At 51.5% G+C, this 14758-nt stretch overlaps 1 protein-coding gene across 1 annotated transcript; it reads left to right on the forward strand.

Annotated features, from left to right (window-relative positions):
* The first annotated feature begins 6915 nt into the window (after positions 1–6915).
* On the forward strand, positions 6916–8896 carry LOC307215074 (hemoglobin subunit beta-1-like). The gene is made up of 3 exons (XM_079974237.1): positions 6916–7076; positions 7432–7654; positions 8643–8896. The coding sequence occupies exons 1-3, from the start codon at positions 6985–6987 to the stop codon at positions 8769–8771; spliced, it is 444 nt and encodes a 147-aa protein (XP_079830363.1). The 5' UTR covers positions 6916–6984; the 3' UTR covers positions 8772–8896.
* The last annotated feature ends 5862 nt before the right edge of the window (positions 8897–14758 follow it).

A 14758-nucleotide genomic window follows, 5' to 3' on the forward strand; every position in this document is an offset into this window, starting at 1 on the left:
GCTCGGCCAATGGGGAGGCGAGGCGAAAGAGCGGCCGCGCCGACTCCGGGCAGGAAGACTACGTTTCCCGGCATGCCTAAGCGCGACAGGGGCGGCGGCGGAGGCGGCGGCGGAGGCGGGCTTCGAGCGCCTCTGGCGGCCGGGTGGGGAGATGCTGCTGCTGTTGCTGCTGCCGCCGGGCGGCGAGGGAAGCGGGGCGAAGGCGGCGCCTCGGGGCAGAGACCTCTGCGCGGTCGTGGCCGGCGCCTCTTGGGTTAGGGGGGGAGGAAGACGGGGGGGGGTATTTCCCTCCCTCTCTCCCTCCCTCTCCCTCTCTCTCTCTCCCCAGGCGCCCCGAAGGGAAGCGGCGCAGGCGGAGTGACTCCGTTTACACGGGGACTCCGGAGCGACTGCGCAGGGAAAGCGGAGCCGCGGGAGCGGGGCGGGGCGGGGCGGGGATTCCCTCCCAGGGGGCGATCGGGGGCTCAGGGGGGCACAGCCGCAGGCTGGGGGGTTGCCTTGGCTTCGATGGGTCTCTACTTGCAGGTCTAACTCAGCTGAACTCCGGAGTGCCAAGTTGGAAGAAGACCCTAGAATTCTAGAGCAGGGAGGGCTGCTCTAAAAGGCCTTTCAAAATAATAAAAAATTGTTTTGTTTTAAAGTCACAATTTTTTTGTTTTGTTTTAAAGATGTGTGGAGAACCCAACTGAAGAATGTAGAGATTGAAATTGAAATGCTTGATTGTCACTTGTACAACTTGTATACAGTGGTACCTCGGGTTAAGTACTTAATTCGTTCCAGAGGTACGTACTTAACCTGAAACTGTTCTTAACCTGAAGCACCACTTTAGCTAATGGGGCCCCCTGCTGCTGCCGTGGCGCTGGAGCCCAATTTCTGTTCTTATCCTGAAGCAAAGTTCTTAACCTATTTCTGGGTTAGCGGAGTGTGTAACCTGAAGCGTACGTAACCTGAAACATATGTAACCCAAGGTACCACTGTACAGTGAGATTACACGAGCCCCCCCCCCCCCCACTCAGCTCTCTTAGTCTTAATTCCCCAAACCCGAAATTCAGTTGCCCTGTTGCTTTCATCTTTTCATTCAGCAGCCTAACATCCAAAGGACAGAAGCTGTTCTTTACCCTGTTGGTGCGACTAATCCTGCTTCTATATCTTCTGCCTGAGGGCAGGCGATCACGAAAGTGCCAGCCAGGGTGTGAATCATCCCTGAGAATTTTCTTCACTCTTCTTCCTCTATTTTATCCAGCGGATTCACGGGACAGCCCATAATATCTTGTGCTGTATTCACCACCCTCTGTAGGCACTTCCTGTCAGTTGATGTCAAACCAGTGATGCAGTAGGGAAGGACACTTTCTATTGTGGACCAGTAGAAGGAGATCATCAAATGTTGATTGACACCGTTCTTTTGCAAGACTCTGAGGAGATGGAGTATCTGTTGGGCTTTCTTAACCACCTGGGTTGTATTTATTTTCCAAGTAAGGTCTTCACTGAGATAAACTCCAAGGACTCCACACAGCTCTCCCCGATGTCCAGCGGGGCTTGCTCTCTCTTCCTCCGAAAGTCCAACACCATCTCCTGTGTTTTGCTAAATGAGAAAGGGAGACGCCGGGACCCCAGGAAGAGTGTTTCTCTTGTGTCACAGGCAACCGCTTGGCCCCTGCGAGAACGGGAGAATGAATGGACTCGGTGGCCTGATCCAGCCACCTCTTCTTCCGCCCTTATAGAGCCTCCAGGGGCAGAGGCAGTCTGTCTGGATTCCTAGGTCCATGGGGTAACTGACCGCTGCAAGGACAGGGTGGCAGACAGCACATTCAGTGATGTGACTGGGAGAGGGTGCATTTGGGGGGCTGGCAGTGGGGCTTGCTTTGGGGGGCGTAGAATGGCAGAGTTGGCAGGGGTCCCATGTAGGAATCCCAGCTAAGAGCTGAAATGCACCCAGAGGGCCTGTGGGGGGTGGGGAGGGGGGCAGAAATGCTGCAAAGTGACAGCAAATGAAGCGAATGTGATCCTTGTGGATGACCAGCCAGGCAGCAATGGGAAGTAAAGGAGCTGCTCTCCATACTTGGCACTGGGGGGGGGGGGGCTGGGGGGGGTCTTCTTCCAGGGTTGCTCAAACCTCTCCAAAGTCTGCCGCTTAGAGGACCCTGGCTTTGCCCTGAGGGTTTCGCAGTGGGGTGCAGAGGCAAAGGCCTGCCCCACTGTTCCCTTGCCCCTTAGAGTAGCAGCCTCTAATTGATGCTGTTAATTTTGCCATCTCCGCGAATTCAAGAAATTCGGCTCTCCATTCTAATAATTCTGGTATTTTATTGGTTTTCCAGTTTTTTGACACTACAATTCTGGCTGCTGCAGTTGCCTAAAGGAATATATTCTTTTTATCCTTAGGGATGTCACTCAGTACCAAGCCCAGCAAAAATGCCTGGTTTTTTTTTTTAAAGATTGAACTCCTGAATGTCTTTTTAAGCTCTTCATGTATCATAATCCAGAATTGTTTCGCTTGCCACTGGGTGCTGCTGCTGCTGCTCTCTCATGCCTCAGGCAGACGCCCCACAACCCACCCAGAGCCCCCACCTCTCCTGGCTGGTGCCACCCGTTCCCTTTGCTCAGGCAGCGAATGCCACCCCCCCCCCCCACAAGCTCCTAGCGCCAGAGGCTGAGGTCTCCTCCGCGGAGCTATCAGGAGGGGCCGCCTTTATCAGCTGCCTGCCAGGAGGCTCCTGCTGCCTGATATCCCCCAAATCTCCCACAAACAGGTCTCCTCAGAGGCACCCAGGGCTGCTCCACTCACACACCCTCCTGCTGCGCCCACAGCCCCAGGCAAAGTCCTCCTCCAGGTCCTCCAGGGGCCCGTTAGCCGGGTGCCAGGACTTGGGAAGAGTGGCCTCCACCCCACCTGGACCTGCCCCACAGGGCTGGCCCAAAACAGTCTGGAGAGCCACATGGGGGGGCCTGGGGGGCCTCATGCGCTCCTCAATCCGGACCCGCCCCGTCCTAAAGAGTCCAGACAAACAGACAACCTCTCTCTCAAAACAAAATTTAAAAATTCCTTCCAGTAGCACCTTAGAGACCAACACTAAAATATGCTACTGGAAGGATTTTTTAAATTTCGTTTCGACTATGGCAAACCAACACTGTAACCCCTCTCTCTCTCAGCATAAGAAGAGCAGGCTGGGTCAGGCCAAAGGGGGCCCAATGAGTCCAGCCTCCTGTTCTCCCCAAGGGGAAGCTCAAACGCAGGATCCGGGCCCCAGAGCAAGTCTCTCCTCCTGCAATTCCAGCACCTGGCATTCAGAAACATCGCTGCCTCTGACTGTGGAGGCAGAGAAGAGTTTGGATTTGATATCCCGCTTTATCACTACCCTAAGGAGTCTCAAAGCGGCTAGCATTCCCCTTTCCCTTCCTGCCCCACAACATGCCCTCTGTGAGGTGAGTGGGGCTGAGAGACTTCAGAGAAGTGTGACTGGCCCAAGGTTACCCAGCAGCTGCATGTGGAGGAGCAAGGAAGCGAACCCGGTTCCCCAGATTACGAGTCAACCGCTCTTAACCACTACACCTCACTGGCCCTGGTGGCTTCTGGGAACATGGCCAGAGATGCCCCCCCCAGACTCTGGGGGCAGCAGCAGGGCTCCCCCACCTTGGGACCCCCCCCCCAAGTCCAGTCGAGTCGCTGCACAAATCTGGGAAACTTCTGTCTCAACCAGCCTCCCTTTTTCAAGCATCTGCCGGCCACTTGCCCCCAGTGGACCTCGGAGATCTTGGGCGCCAAGAAGGAGGAAGGCTGGTGTCTGTGGGGAGAGGCAGCAGAGGGCTCTGCCCAGGGGGGCCCAGGGGGGGCCTCCGTGGGGCCTGGTCAGAGAGGACCAGCTGGATGCTCAGGGGCCCAGAAGTCTCTGATAGCCATGTTCTATGATAGCCATGTTCAAATATATAAAAGGATGTCACATAGAGGATGGAGCAAGGTTGTTTTCTGCTGCTCCAGAGAAGCAGACACGGAGCAATGGATCCAAACTACAGGAAAAAAGATTCCACCTAAACATTAGGAAGAACTTTTGCGGGTCCCAGGGTAGATCATTGGGGGAAAGGGGCAGGTCTCCCGTATTGTAAAGTATTGCACTTGAGCAAAAAAAATGAGAGGCACAAATACAAGATGGGTGACACCTGGCTTGAGAGCAGTACATGTGAAAAGGATCTAGGAGTCTTGGTTGACCACAAACTTGACATGAGCCAACAGTGTGACGCGGCAGCTAAAAAAGCCAATGCAATTCTGGGCTGCATCAATAGGAGTATAGCATCTAGATCAAGGGAAGTAATAGTGCCACTGTATTCTGCTCTGGTCAGACCTCACCTGGAGTACTGTGTCCAGTTCTGGGCACCACAGTTCAAGAAGGACACTGACAAACTGGAACGTGTCCAGAGGAGGGCAACCAAAATGGTCAAAGGCCTGGAAACGATGCCTTATGAGGAACGGCTAAGGGAGCTGGGCATGTTTGGCCTGGAGAAGAGTAGGTTAAGGGGTGATATGATAGCCATGTTCAAATATATAAAAGGATGTCACAAAGAGGAGGGAGAAAGGTTGTTTTCTGCTGCTCCAGAGAAGCGGACACGGAGCAATGGCTCCAAACTACAAGAAAGAAGATTCCACCTAAACATTAGGAAGGAAGAACTTCCTGACAGTAAGAGCTGTTTGACAGTGGAATTTGCTGCCAAGGAGTGTGGTGGAGTCTCCTTCTTTGGAGGTCTTTAAGCAGAGGCTTGACAACCATATGTCAGGAGTGCTCTGATGGTGTTTCCTGCTTGGCAGGGGGTTGGACTCAATGGCCCTTGTGGTCTCTTCCAACTCTATGATTCTATGATTCTCTGGGTGGCCAGGGGAGGGGAGACTCTCCTGAGCCCCCTGGCAGAAAAGGGGGAAGGAGGGCACTCTAAAATGATCCAGGGGAGGGGGCAGCTGCCCTGTGGGGAAAGACTGGCGTTTGGGGGCCGTTTTAGTTTAGAGAAAAGGGGAGAGTAAAAGGTGAAACGACAGAGGTTTATAAACCGACGCCTGGCCTGGAGAAAGTGGAAGAGAGAAGCTTTCCTCCCTCTCTCCTAACACTAGAACTTCTGACATGTCAGGAAGAGATTCAGGACTGGTTACAAAGTCCTTCTTCATGCAGCACAGAGTTAATCTGTGGAACTCCTTGCCACAAGAGGCAGAGATGGCCACCAACTTGGATGAATCTGAAAGAAAATCGGACAATTTCATGGAGGAAGAGGGGGCTGCCAATGGCTCCTGCCAGGAGGGCTCTGCTGTGGCTCCACAGTCGGTTGGAGGCAAAGATCCTTCTGAGGAGAGGGGAAAGGGCCTCTTGGGCTCAGGTTCTGGGGGCTGGTTTCCCTTGGGAGAATTCTGGCCCATCCTGTGGCCAATGTGGGCATGCTGGCCACCTCAGAAGGGCCTCATCCTGTCTGGCCAACCAGACGCCTCTTCTGCAGCCCTCTCCCCACCCAGGTTCCCCAGGGAAGGAGACAGGTAGACTGCCTCTGCAGCTGGAGGCATTGCATGGCCACAGAGACAAATGTGGCAAGTTACTTTAATCTCTTGTTTATTATTATTATTAGTAGTAGTAGTAGTAGTAGTAGTAGTAGCTATTTATATCTCGCCCACCTGGCTGGGTTTCCCCAGCCACTCTGGATGGCTCCCAACAGAATATTAAGAATAATAAAGCAAGAAAACACCAAACATTCAAAACTTCCCTAAAGAGGGCTGCCTTCAGATGTCTTCTAAAAGTTGGACAGTTGTTTTTTTCCTTGACATCTGGTGGAGGGCGTTCCACAGGGCGGGACCCACTACCGAGAAGGCGCTTTGAGCTTGCAGCCCCTCCTGAGACCTTGCCGGGAAGGGTGGATCATAAATAAATACTCTCCTTGCACCAGCCTCTCCATGAAGCTCCAAGGGCTGCCCTTCACAGTCAACAAGAGACACACGACAGAGAGCCAACTGTGAACATTCACAGACCTTCTTCTCCAGCTCTGGAGTCGAGTCTCTCGGTGCTTGAAAGCCATCCACTCCCAGCTCTGTTTCCTCCCATGGAGCTGGCATGGCTGGCTTCAGGGGCTCTTCCCAGCCCAAGGAAGGCACATGGCAGAGAGCTATCTCTTTCTTGCCCAATATAAGACTCACTAGGATGCAGCTGTTCCCAGGTCTGCACTCCATGAGCAGCTGCAACAACAGGGGCGACTCTCCCTCCCTCCGTTTACGCTCCTCACAGCCAGAGACTGCGCCTGCACAGAAGCTCCCTCTGCTCTTCCCTCTTCAGTCCCCTCCTGGTTCTGGGAGACGGAGGTTCAGGAGAAGGTGGGGAAGCCCCTGGCCCTTCCCTGCCTCTTCCTCCTCTTCCTCCAGCTCTGAAGCGTCCCCTGCCTCTGACACTTGCCTCCCGACTGGCCCAGTTCCCCACAGATCACTGCCCCCCTCTTTCAAGCCAGACTCCAGCCCCTCTTCCAGTGTAGCGTCCTGCCAATCGTAGACACTCCCTTTTTGGAGGCTCATTGAGGGAAGCTCTGGGTTTGAGTCATCCCGGACATTTCCCTTGTGGCTCCCATTGCGCCTTCATCTGTGCAATGGGTCTAAATGCCACATGAGATCTGTGGGGTGTGTTTTGCCCCTGCAAAATGGCTCTCGGACTGTGAGCTTCTGGGGAGTCTCCTGGGCTGTGTGCTCAGTCCTGGTCCTGCTGCTTGCGAGGAGATGATAAAGAGAGCAGCTGGGGCCTGATGTCTTCTAGAGAGAAGCAGCTATCTGGGGCCTCTTGCTCGGCCCACGGTGCCACACCCCACGGCCAGCCTCTTCCCCCCTCCTGCTCCTCCTCAGCCCCACCAAGCTGGGCCCCAGAGGAGGAGGAGGAGGAGCTTTGGCCCAGGGTATAAAAGGCTCCAGCCCGGGAAGGAGCTCCAGCTCAGCCCAGAAGGTTTTCTCCAGCAGCTGAGAGAAGCTCACAGCCAGCCATCATGGTGCACTGGACCGCCGAAGAGAAGCAGCTCATCAACACTTGCTGGAGCAAAGTGGACGTGGCCGCCTTGGGTGGGGAGACCCTTTCCTGGTAAGGCCAGGGGTGGTTGCCTCTCTGGGCAGGCTGGGCAGGCTCTCCTCTTTCCACCTGGAGAATGACCATCCATGCCTCTCCCGGTGTGGTGTAGTGGTTAAGAGTGGTGGACTTGTAATCTGGTGAACCGGGTTCGCTTCCCTGCTCCTCCACATGCAGCTGCTGGGTCACCTTGGGCCAGTCACACTTCTCTGAAGTCTCTCAGCCCCACTCACCTCACAGAGTGTTTGTTGTGGGGGAGGAAGGGAAAGGAGAATGTTAGCCGCTGTGAGACTCCTTCGGGTAAAGCGGGATATCAAATCCAAACTACTCCTCCTCTTCTTTTTCTTTCTCCTTCCTTCCTTCTCTCCAGCATGCTGATCGTCTTCCCCTGGACCCAGAGATTATTCACTCACTTTGGGGACCTCTCCAGCCCTGCCGCCATCTGTGCCAACGCCAAAGTCAAGCAGCACGGCCACAAGGTCCTGGCCTCCTTCGGAGAGGCCATCAAGAACCTCGACAAGATCAAGGAGACCTTTGCCAAACTGAGCGAGCTGCACTGCGACAAGCTCCACGTGGACCCCGTCAACTTCGGGGTGAGCCTGCCTGCCCCAAGGGCTGCCTGGGGGAGGGCGGGGGGATGGGTGCCCGAGGTCCCCTCTGCAGGGTCACAATCCCCACACACAAATCATAGAACCGTTCTGTTGGAAGGGACCCCGAGGGACATCTAGTCCAACCCCTCTGCAGGAATCTCATGACAGACGGCTCCTCACCCTCTGCTTAACAACCTCCAGGGAAGGAGGGTCTTCCAAGGGAGTCCCTAAAAGAAAGTTCCTCTTAATATCTAATGGGAACCTCCTTTCTTGTTATTTAAATCCATTGGTTCGGATCCTGCCCTCTTGCGCACCAGAAAACAAGTTCCAGCCTTCTCCTCTCTCATGCTTTTAAGTTGTTTTGAACTTTTTGTGATTTTACCATATTATTTTTATGTGATGCGTTTTTTATGGAGCAGCAATATAGAGATATAAATCAATGAATTTTAACTAAACCCACATACCCAAGTAGGGGAGAGTTCCTGGCTATCTTTCACAATCCTCGTCATCTCCTGGCGAGTCAGAGTGGGCTCCCCTCATCCGTGGGCACCTTCAGCCACGCCCTGAGCAAGCCGACCCCTTTACCTCGGAAAGAAGGGCAACTCGATGGACTCTCTTGCCTTCTGGCCCTTCAAATGGAGCCTGCGGGCCTTTGCCCTTCCTCCTTCTGACTTGTCCCTGGTCAAGCAAGGATCTGTCCGGCTAGCAGAGGCCGAGCCCAGGAGGTCCCTGGCAGGGGCCAGTTTGCTTCTTGGCACCAAACCTCTCCTGGCATGGCAGTGCCAGCCTGGGACGGTGTGGGGTTCTGTCTGTTGCCTCCTGGACCGGCCTCCTTCCAGGGGACCCCAAACCCCTTCATCCATCCCAGCTGGCCTTTGGGCTTGACCCCACAGCTGCCAGCTGTGGCTGCGTGGGGTGGGGGTTGTGGGGAGAGGGCAACCCACACACAGGCCCCCTGGCAGAAGGAGTCACCCCCTCTTTTCTCTTCCAGCTCCTGGGCGAGGTTCTCATCACCATGCTGGCCGCGCGCTTTGGGAAGGAATTCACCCCTGCTTACCACCATGCCTTCCACAAGCTGGTCAAGGTGGTGGCTCATGCGCTGGCCCACCGGTACCACTGAGACACCCCCAGGGAGAAGCGGCCGCCTCCTGCTGGTCTCGCCACCCACCGGGTGGGGTGGGGGCCACCCCTTCCTGCCCCCATGTGACGCTTGACCCTCTAATAAATCCTTCCTCTGCAATCTGACCTGGTTTCCTGTGTCTCCTTCTCTGGGACGGGGGGGGGGGGAGTGGGGGTGAAGACGCCTCCTGTTAGCTGGCTGGCGGTGGGCTAGGAAAGGGGGGGGGCTTCTCTGTCCTCTGTCACTCAAGAGGAACCATTGAGCACCAGTGGGGGGTGGCTTCAGGGCAATCTTCCCTCTTCTTATTCCTTTTGTTTAATCATTGTTATTAATTTCCAATGATTCAAGTTCCAACCTTAACAACCTTGCCGCTGGTTCTGTTTTGCAGTTTATGATCTCATCTTTTCTAGCATGACCTGTACTTTAGTCCAATTAAGCTCTAATTAACAAGAGAACATCTGCTTCTTAATGGTGGCACAGGAGGTTCTTTGGCAGGCAAAGTGCTTTTGCACTCAGGGCCTCCCTGCCTCCCACAATCCATGCCAGAACGAGAGCCAGGCATTGAGACGAACTGCAAGGGAAGCCTTTTCCCTCCTGTCTCTGGGTGAAAGTTGCAAGGATAATTAGCCCCCAATAATCCTTGTTTTGCTCTTCCCTCTTCAGTCCGGTCCTGGTTCTGGGAGACGGAGGTTCAGGAGAAGGTGGGGAAGCCCCTGGCCCTTCCCTGCCTCTTCCTCCTCTTCCTCCAGCTCTGAAGCGTCCCCTGCCTCCGCCTCTTGCCTCCCGACTGGCCCAGTTCCCCACAAATCACTGCCCCCCTCTTTCAAGCCAGACTCCAGCCCCTCTTCCCCCGGCGTCCTGCCAATTGTAGACACCCCCTTTTGGGAGGCTCATTGAGAGAAGCTCTGGGTTTGAGTCATCCCGGACATTTCCCTTGTGGCTCCCATTGCGCCTTCATCTGTGCAATGGGTCTTAAATGCCACATGAGATCTGTGGGGTGTGTTTTTGGGACATAATAGACTGGTGACTGGGAGTGGCCGCCGGGACCACATAACACTGGTCCTGAGAGATCTGCATTGGCTCCCAGTACATTTCCAAGCACAATTCAAAGTGTTGGTGCTGACCTTTAAAGCCCTAAACGGCCTCGGTCCTGTATACCTGAAGGAGCATCTCCACCCCCATCGTTCAGCCCGGACACTGAGGTCCAGATCAGAGGGCCTTCTGGCGGTTCCCTCATTGCGAGAAGTGAGGTTACAGGGAACCAGACAGAGGGCCTTCTCGGTGGTGGCGCCCGCCCTGTGGAATGCCCTCCCCTCAGAAGTGAAGGAAATAATCAGCTATCTTTTCTTTAAAAGACATCTGAAGGCAGCCCTGTTCAGGGAAGTTTTTAATATTTAACGCTGTACTATTTTTAACACTTGATTGGGAGCTGCTCAGAGTGGCTGGGGAAACTCAGCCAGATGGGCGGGGTATAAATAAATTATTATTATTATTATTATTATTATTATTATTATTGATTTTGAAAGGTGGGAAAAATTGTGGACAAAACCCATTAAATTTACAGCATTTGTGTCACTTAAAGAGAAGCTAATGAAGATGATGTACATTATACCTGGTACATTACACCGACTAAATTAGCTGAAATGTATAGAAACCAAGATAAAAATTGTTGGAAATGCAAGGAAAAAGAGGGGAATTTCCTTCATATGTGGTGGACTTGTACCAAGGTGAAAGCATTCTGGGATATAATATACAACGAGTTGAAAAAGGTTTTTAAATACAATTTTAATAAAAAAGCAGAAGCATTTTTGTTAGGGTTAATTGGAGAGGGAATTCAGAAAAAAGATGTAAATTTGTTTATGTACGTCACAACGGCTGCAAGAATACTCCTGGCCCAGAAATGGAACTTCCTGCATTGGAAGACTGGCAGATAAAGATGGTAGAATAGGTGGATATGGCAAAGCTGATGGGGAAGATCTGGAATCAGTGAGACGAACTGTTTCAGAAGGACTGGGGCAAATTTATACTCTATATGAAAGAAAATTGTAGACATTTGAAAATGTTCATAGGTTTGAATTGAAATGCTTTGTAATGTGAAAATAAGGAACTGGTTTACATATAAGGAGATAATTTTTATAAAAAAGAAGTAGTTTTAAGGTAAAAAAGTGGTTATAGAAATGCGAGAATTTAGTAAAAGATGTTTGGAAGTCAGAAAGAGGGAGGGAAGGAAGTGGGTGCTCTGTTTGAGCAATGCTTTATATTATAGATTTGTGCAATGAGATGAAATTAAATATGAAAACTCAATAATATATTTTTTAAGAGATCTGTGGGGTGTGTTTTGCCCCTGCAAAATGGCTCTCAGAGTGTGAGCTTCCGGGGAGTCTCCTGGGCTGTGTGCTCAGTCCTGGTCCTGCTGCTTGCGAGGAGATGATAAAGAGAGCAGCTGGGGCCTGATGTCTTCTAGAGAGAAGCAGCTATCTGGGGCCTCCTGCTCTGCCCAGGGCGCCACACCCCACGGCCAGCCTCTTCCCCCCTCCTGCTCCTCCTCAGCCCCACCAAGATGGGCCCCAGAGGAGGAGGAGGAGGAGCTGTGGCCCAGGGTATAAAAGGCTCCAGCCCTGGAAGGAGCTCCAGTTTAGCCCAGCTCAGTGGTGGTGGTGAAGCGGTGTGTGGTGGGTCAGGCATGGAAGGCGGAGATGGAGGGCTGAGAGTGGCGGTGGCTGTGAGGCTCGGTCAGCGCGTTGTCTCCCTTCCCATTGGACAGCCCCAATCCCATTCCTACTTGCGTGCAAACAGGAAGGGGCGGGGATCCGTCAGCTGGGAAGGGAGGCTTCCCGTTGCCTAACTGAGAGATCCCTGCCCCCTCCTGCTTGCACGCGAGTAGGAGTTGGGAGGCTGCTCTGATAGGCAGCATGAAGCCTCTCTTCACAGCTTAGTTGCTGGCGTCAGGGAAGGTGGAGGCAGCCCGGAAGCTGCATCTTTGAGCCCCTGCGCCACCATCATATGGGCACTTCCCAGCAGCTCCTGAAGCCAGCCAGAGCCAACTGCTCCGGGCTGCTGAGACTGCCGCTGCTGCGTTTCCCAGGGACATTAGATGAAATCCGGGGACATTCTGGGAATGGAATTTGTCTTTTTTTTTTTTTTAATAAATTTTTTATTAATTTCCAATTTTTAACAAACACAAAAACAACATAAAAACAAACACAAAAAATCATAATTTCTTTACCTTATTTCCATAAACCTCTTTTCTCGGACTTCCCCATACCTTCCCCTTATTGCATCCTTTATTTTAACAATTGTTCAACAACCCTTTTTAGCCAATTAAATATAAATTCATTTTCCTTTTCAATTTCACCCTGAACTAAACACAATTTACCGCTGCAATTCTACGTCTTCCTCTCCCTCAGCATTTTAGCACTCCTCAATTTTATAATAGCTCTTAAGATATATTTTAAACTTCTTCCAATCTTCTTCCACAGTCTCTTTCTCTTGGTCGCGGATTCTGCCGGTCATTTCTGCCAGTCCCATAAAGTCGATCACTTTCGCCTGCCATTCCTCCAGCGTGGGTAACTCTTGTGTCTTCCAATACTTTGCTAGGAGAATCCTTGCTGCTGTAGTAGCGTACAAAAAGAAATTCTTATCCTTCTTCGGCACCAGCTGGCCGACCATACCCAAGAGAAATGCCTCTGGTTTCTTGTGAAAGGTGCATTTAAGTACTTTCTTAATCTCATTATAAATCATTTCCCAGAAGGCCTTAATCTTTGGGCAGGTCCACCAAAGGTGGAAGAAGGTACCTTCAGTCTCTTTACATTTCCAACATTTGTTATTGGGCAAATGATAAATCTTCGCAAGCTTGACTGGGGTCATGTACCACCTGTAAATCATTTTCATAATGTTTTCTCGTAGGGCATTACATGCCGTGAATTTAATACCTGTGGTCCATAACTGCTCCCAGTCAGCAAAAATAATGTCATGGCCTATGTCCTGTGCCCATCTAATCATAGCTGGCTTCACTGTCTCATCTATTGTATTCCACTTCAACAGCAAGTTATACATTCTTGATAAATTCTTAGTATTGGGTTCTAACAGTTCTGTTTCTAATTTCGATTTCTCCACCTGGAAGCCAATTTTCCTGTCTTGTTTGTAGGCCTCCATTATTTGAAAATAATGGAGCCAATCCCGTACCTTGGACTTTATTTTCTCATAACTTTGTAGTTTAAGTTCACCACCTTCTTGTTCTAAAATTTCAGAATATTTCGGCCAATTAGTTCTCACATTGAGTTTCTTTACCTCCTTGGCCTCCATTGGTGAAAGCCACCTGGGAGTTTTATTTTCCAATAAATCTTTGTACCGAATCCAAACATTGTATAGTGCTTTCCTAACAATGTGATTTTTAAAACCCTTGTACACTTTAACCTTGTCATACCAAATATATGCATGCCCACCGAAGTTATTATCAAATCCTTCCAAGTCTAGAATGTCTGCATTTTCAAGAAGTAGCCAATCTTTTAACCAGCAGAAAGTTGCCGATTCATAGTACAGTCTTAAGTCTGGCAGGGCAAACCCCCCTCTTTCTTTAGAATCGGTAAGTATCTTAAACTTAATTCTGGGCTTTTTGCCCTGCCAGACAAATTTAGATATATCTTTCTGCCACTTCTTGAAACAGTCCAATTTATCAACAATTTGTAATGTCTGAAACAAGGGAATGGAATTTGTCTGGGGACTTATTTGCAACCCCGGGGACTGTCCCCGGGAAACGGGGACGTCTGGTAACCCTGTCCCAGCCCACAGGCATCCATCATGGTGCAGTGGACGGCCGAAGAGAAGCAGCTCATCACCGCTGCCTGGAGGAAAGTGGATGTGAAGTGAAGGAGTGAAGCAGTCGGGGAAACAGAGGGGGCATTTTGGGGGTGGGAGAGAAGGCAGCTTTTAAATCTGTATTGAATTTGTATTCATTTGGTGACAACTTGTTAAAAAGTATGGGAAATCGATGAAAATAATTGGCAAAATAAAATCTAAGGGATGCATTCAAAGCAACATAATTTAGAGAGAACTAAAATATTGCTAAGGGACGCAGGTGGCGCCGTGGGTTAAACCACAGAGCCTAGGACTTGCAGATCAGAAAGTTGGCGGTTCGAATCCCCGCGATGGGGTGAGCTCCCGTTGCTTGGTCCCTGCTCCTGCCCACCTAGCAGTTCAAAGCACATCAAAGTGCAAGTAGATAAATAGGTACCGCTCTGGCGGGAAGTTAAACAGTGTTTCCGTGCGCTGCTCTGGTTCACCAGAAGCGGCTTAGTCCTTCTGGCCACATGACCCGGAAGCTGTACGCCGGCTCCCTCGTCCAATAAAGCGAGATGAGCACCGCAACCCCAGAGTCGGCCACGACTGGACCTAATGGTCAGGGGTCCATTTACCTTAAAATATTGCTAACCGCCACCCCAATCTCCAAAATGTGCAGGACGCCATGAGTTTCAGGCGCTTACCAAGAATTCATATTCCTTGGACTGAAGTTCAGAGGAGACTGGGGTCCCTTTTAAAAATCTGCTTTTATTTCCATATATATATACAAGCTGAGCATAGGCTGGAGGGGCTCATAGCACTGCACCCCACAAGGTCTTGGTGCCCCCCCCAGTCCCAGGCTTGGAAGCAGCCGCTCCCCCTGTGGCTTTTGTCCTTCTGACTGCCAGCCAGGTGTCCTCGGGCGCAGAGCAAGTGCCTTCCTTGTGCCCTCAGGCCATTCGCTGGCCCAGAAAGCTGCCTGGCTCCTTCAGCAAAGGATTTCAACCCTTGCTGGGTCCAGGAATGAGAAGGGACTCGCTCCAGCATCCTACTGGCTAAGCCACCCACCCCAAACTCAAAACAATATTTCAGAATAAGATATTACATTCACAGCAGCAGAAGAAGACCTTTTCGTGGCCCTTGGGCACAGTGGCTACCAGGCTCCTTTAAGCCAGCCCATGGCACACTGTCAAATGCCACATGGGGGG

Source organism: Podarcis cretensis, assembly GCF_951804945.1.
Source record: "Podarcis cretensis genome assembly, chromosome: 4".
Lineage (NCBI taxonomy): Eukaryota > Metazoa > Chordata > Lepidosauria > Squamata > Lacertidae > Podarcis > Podarcis cretensis.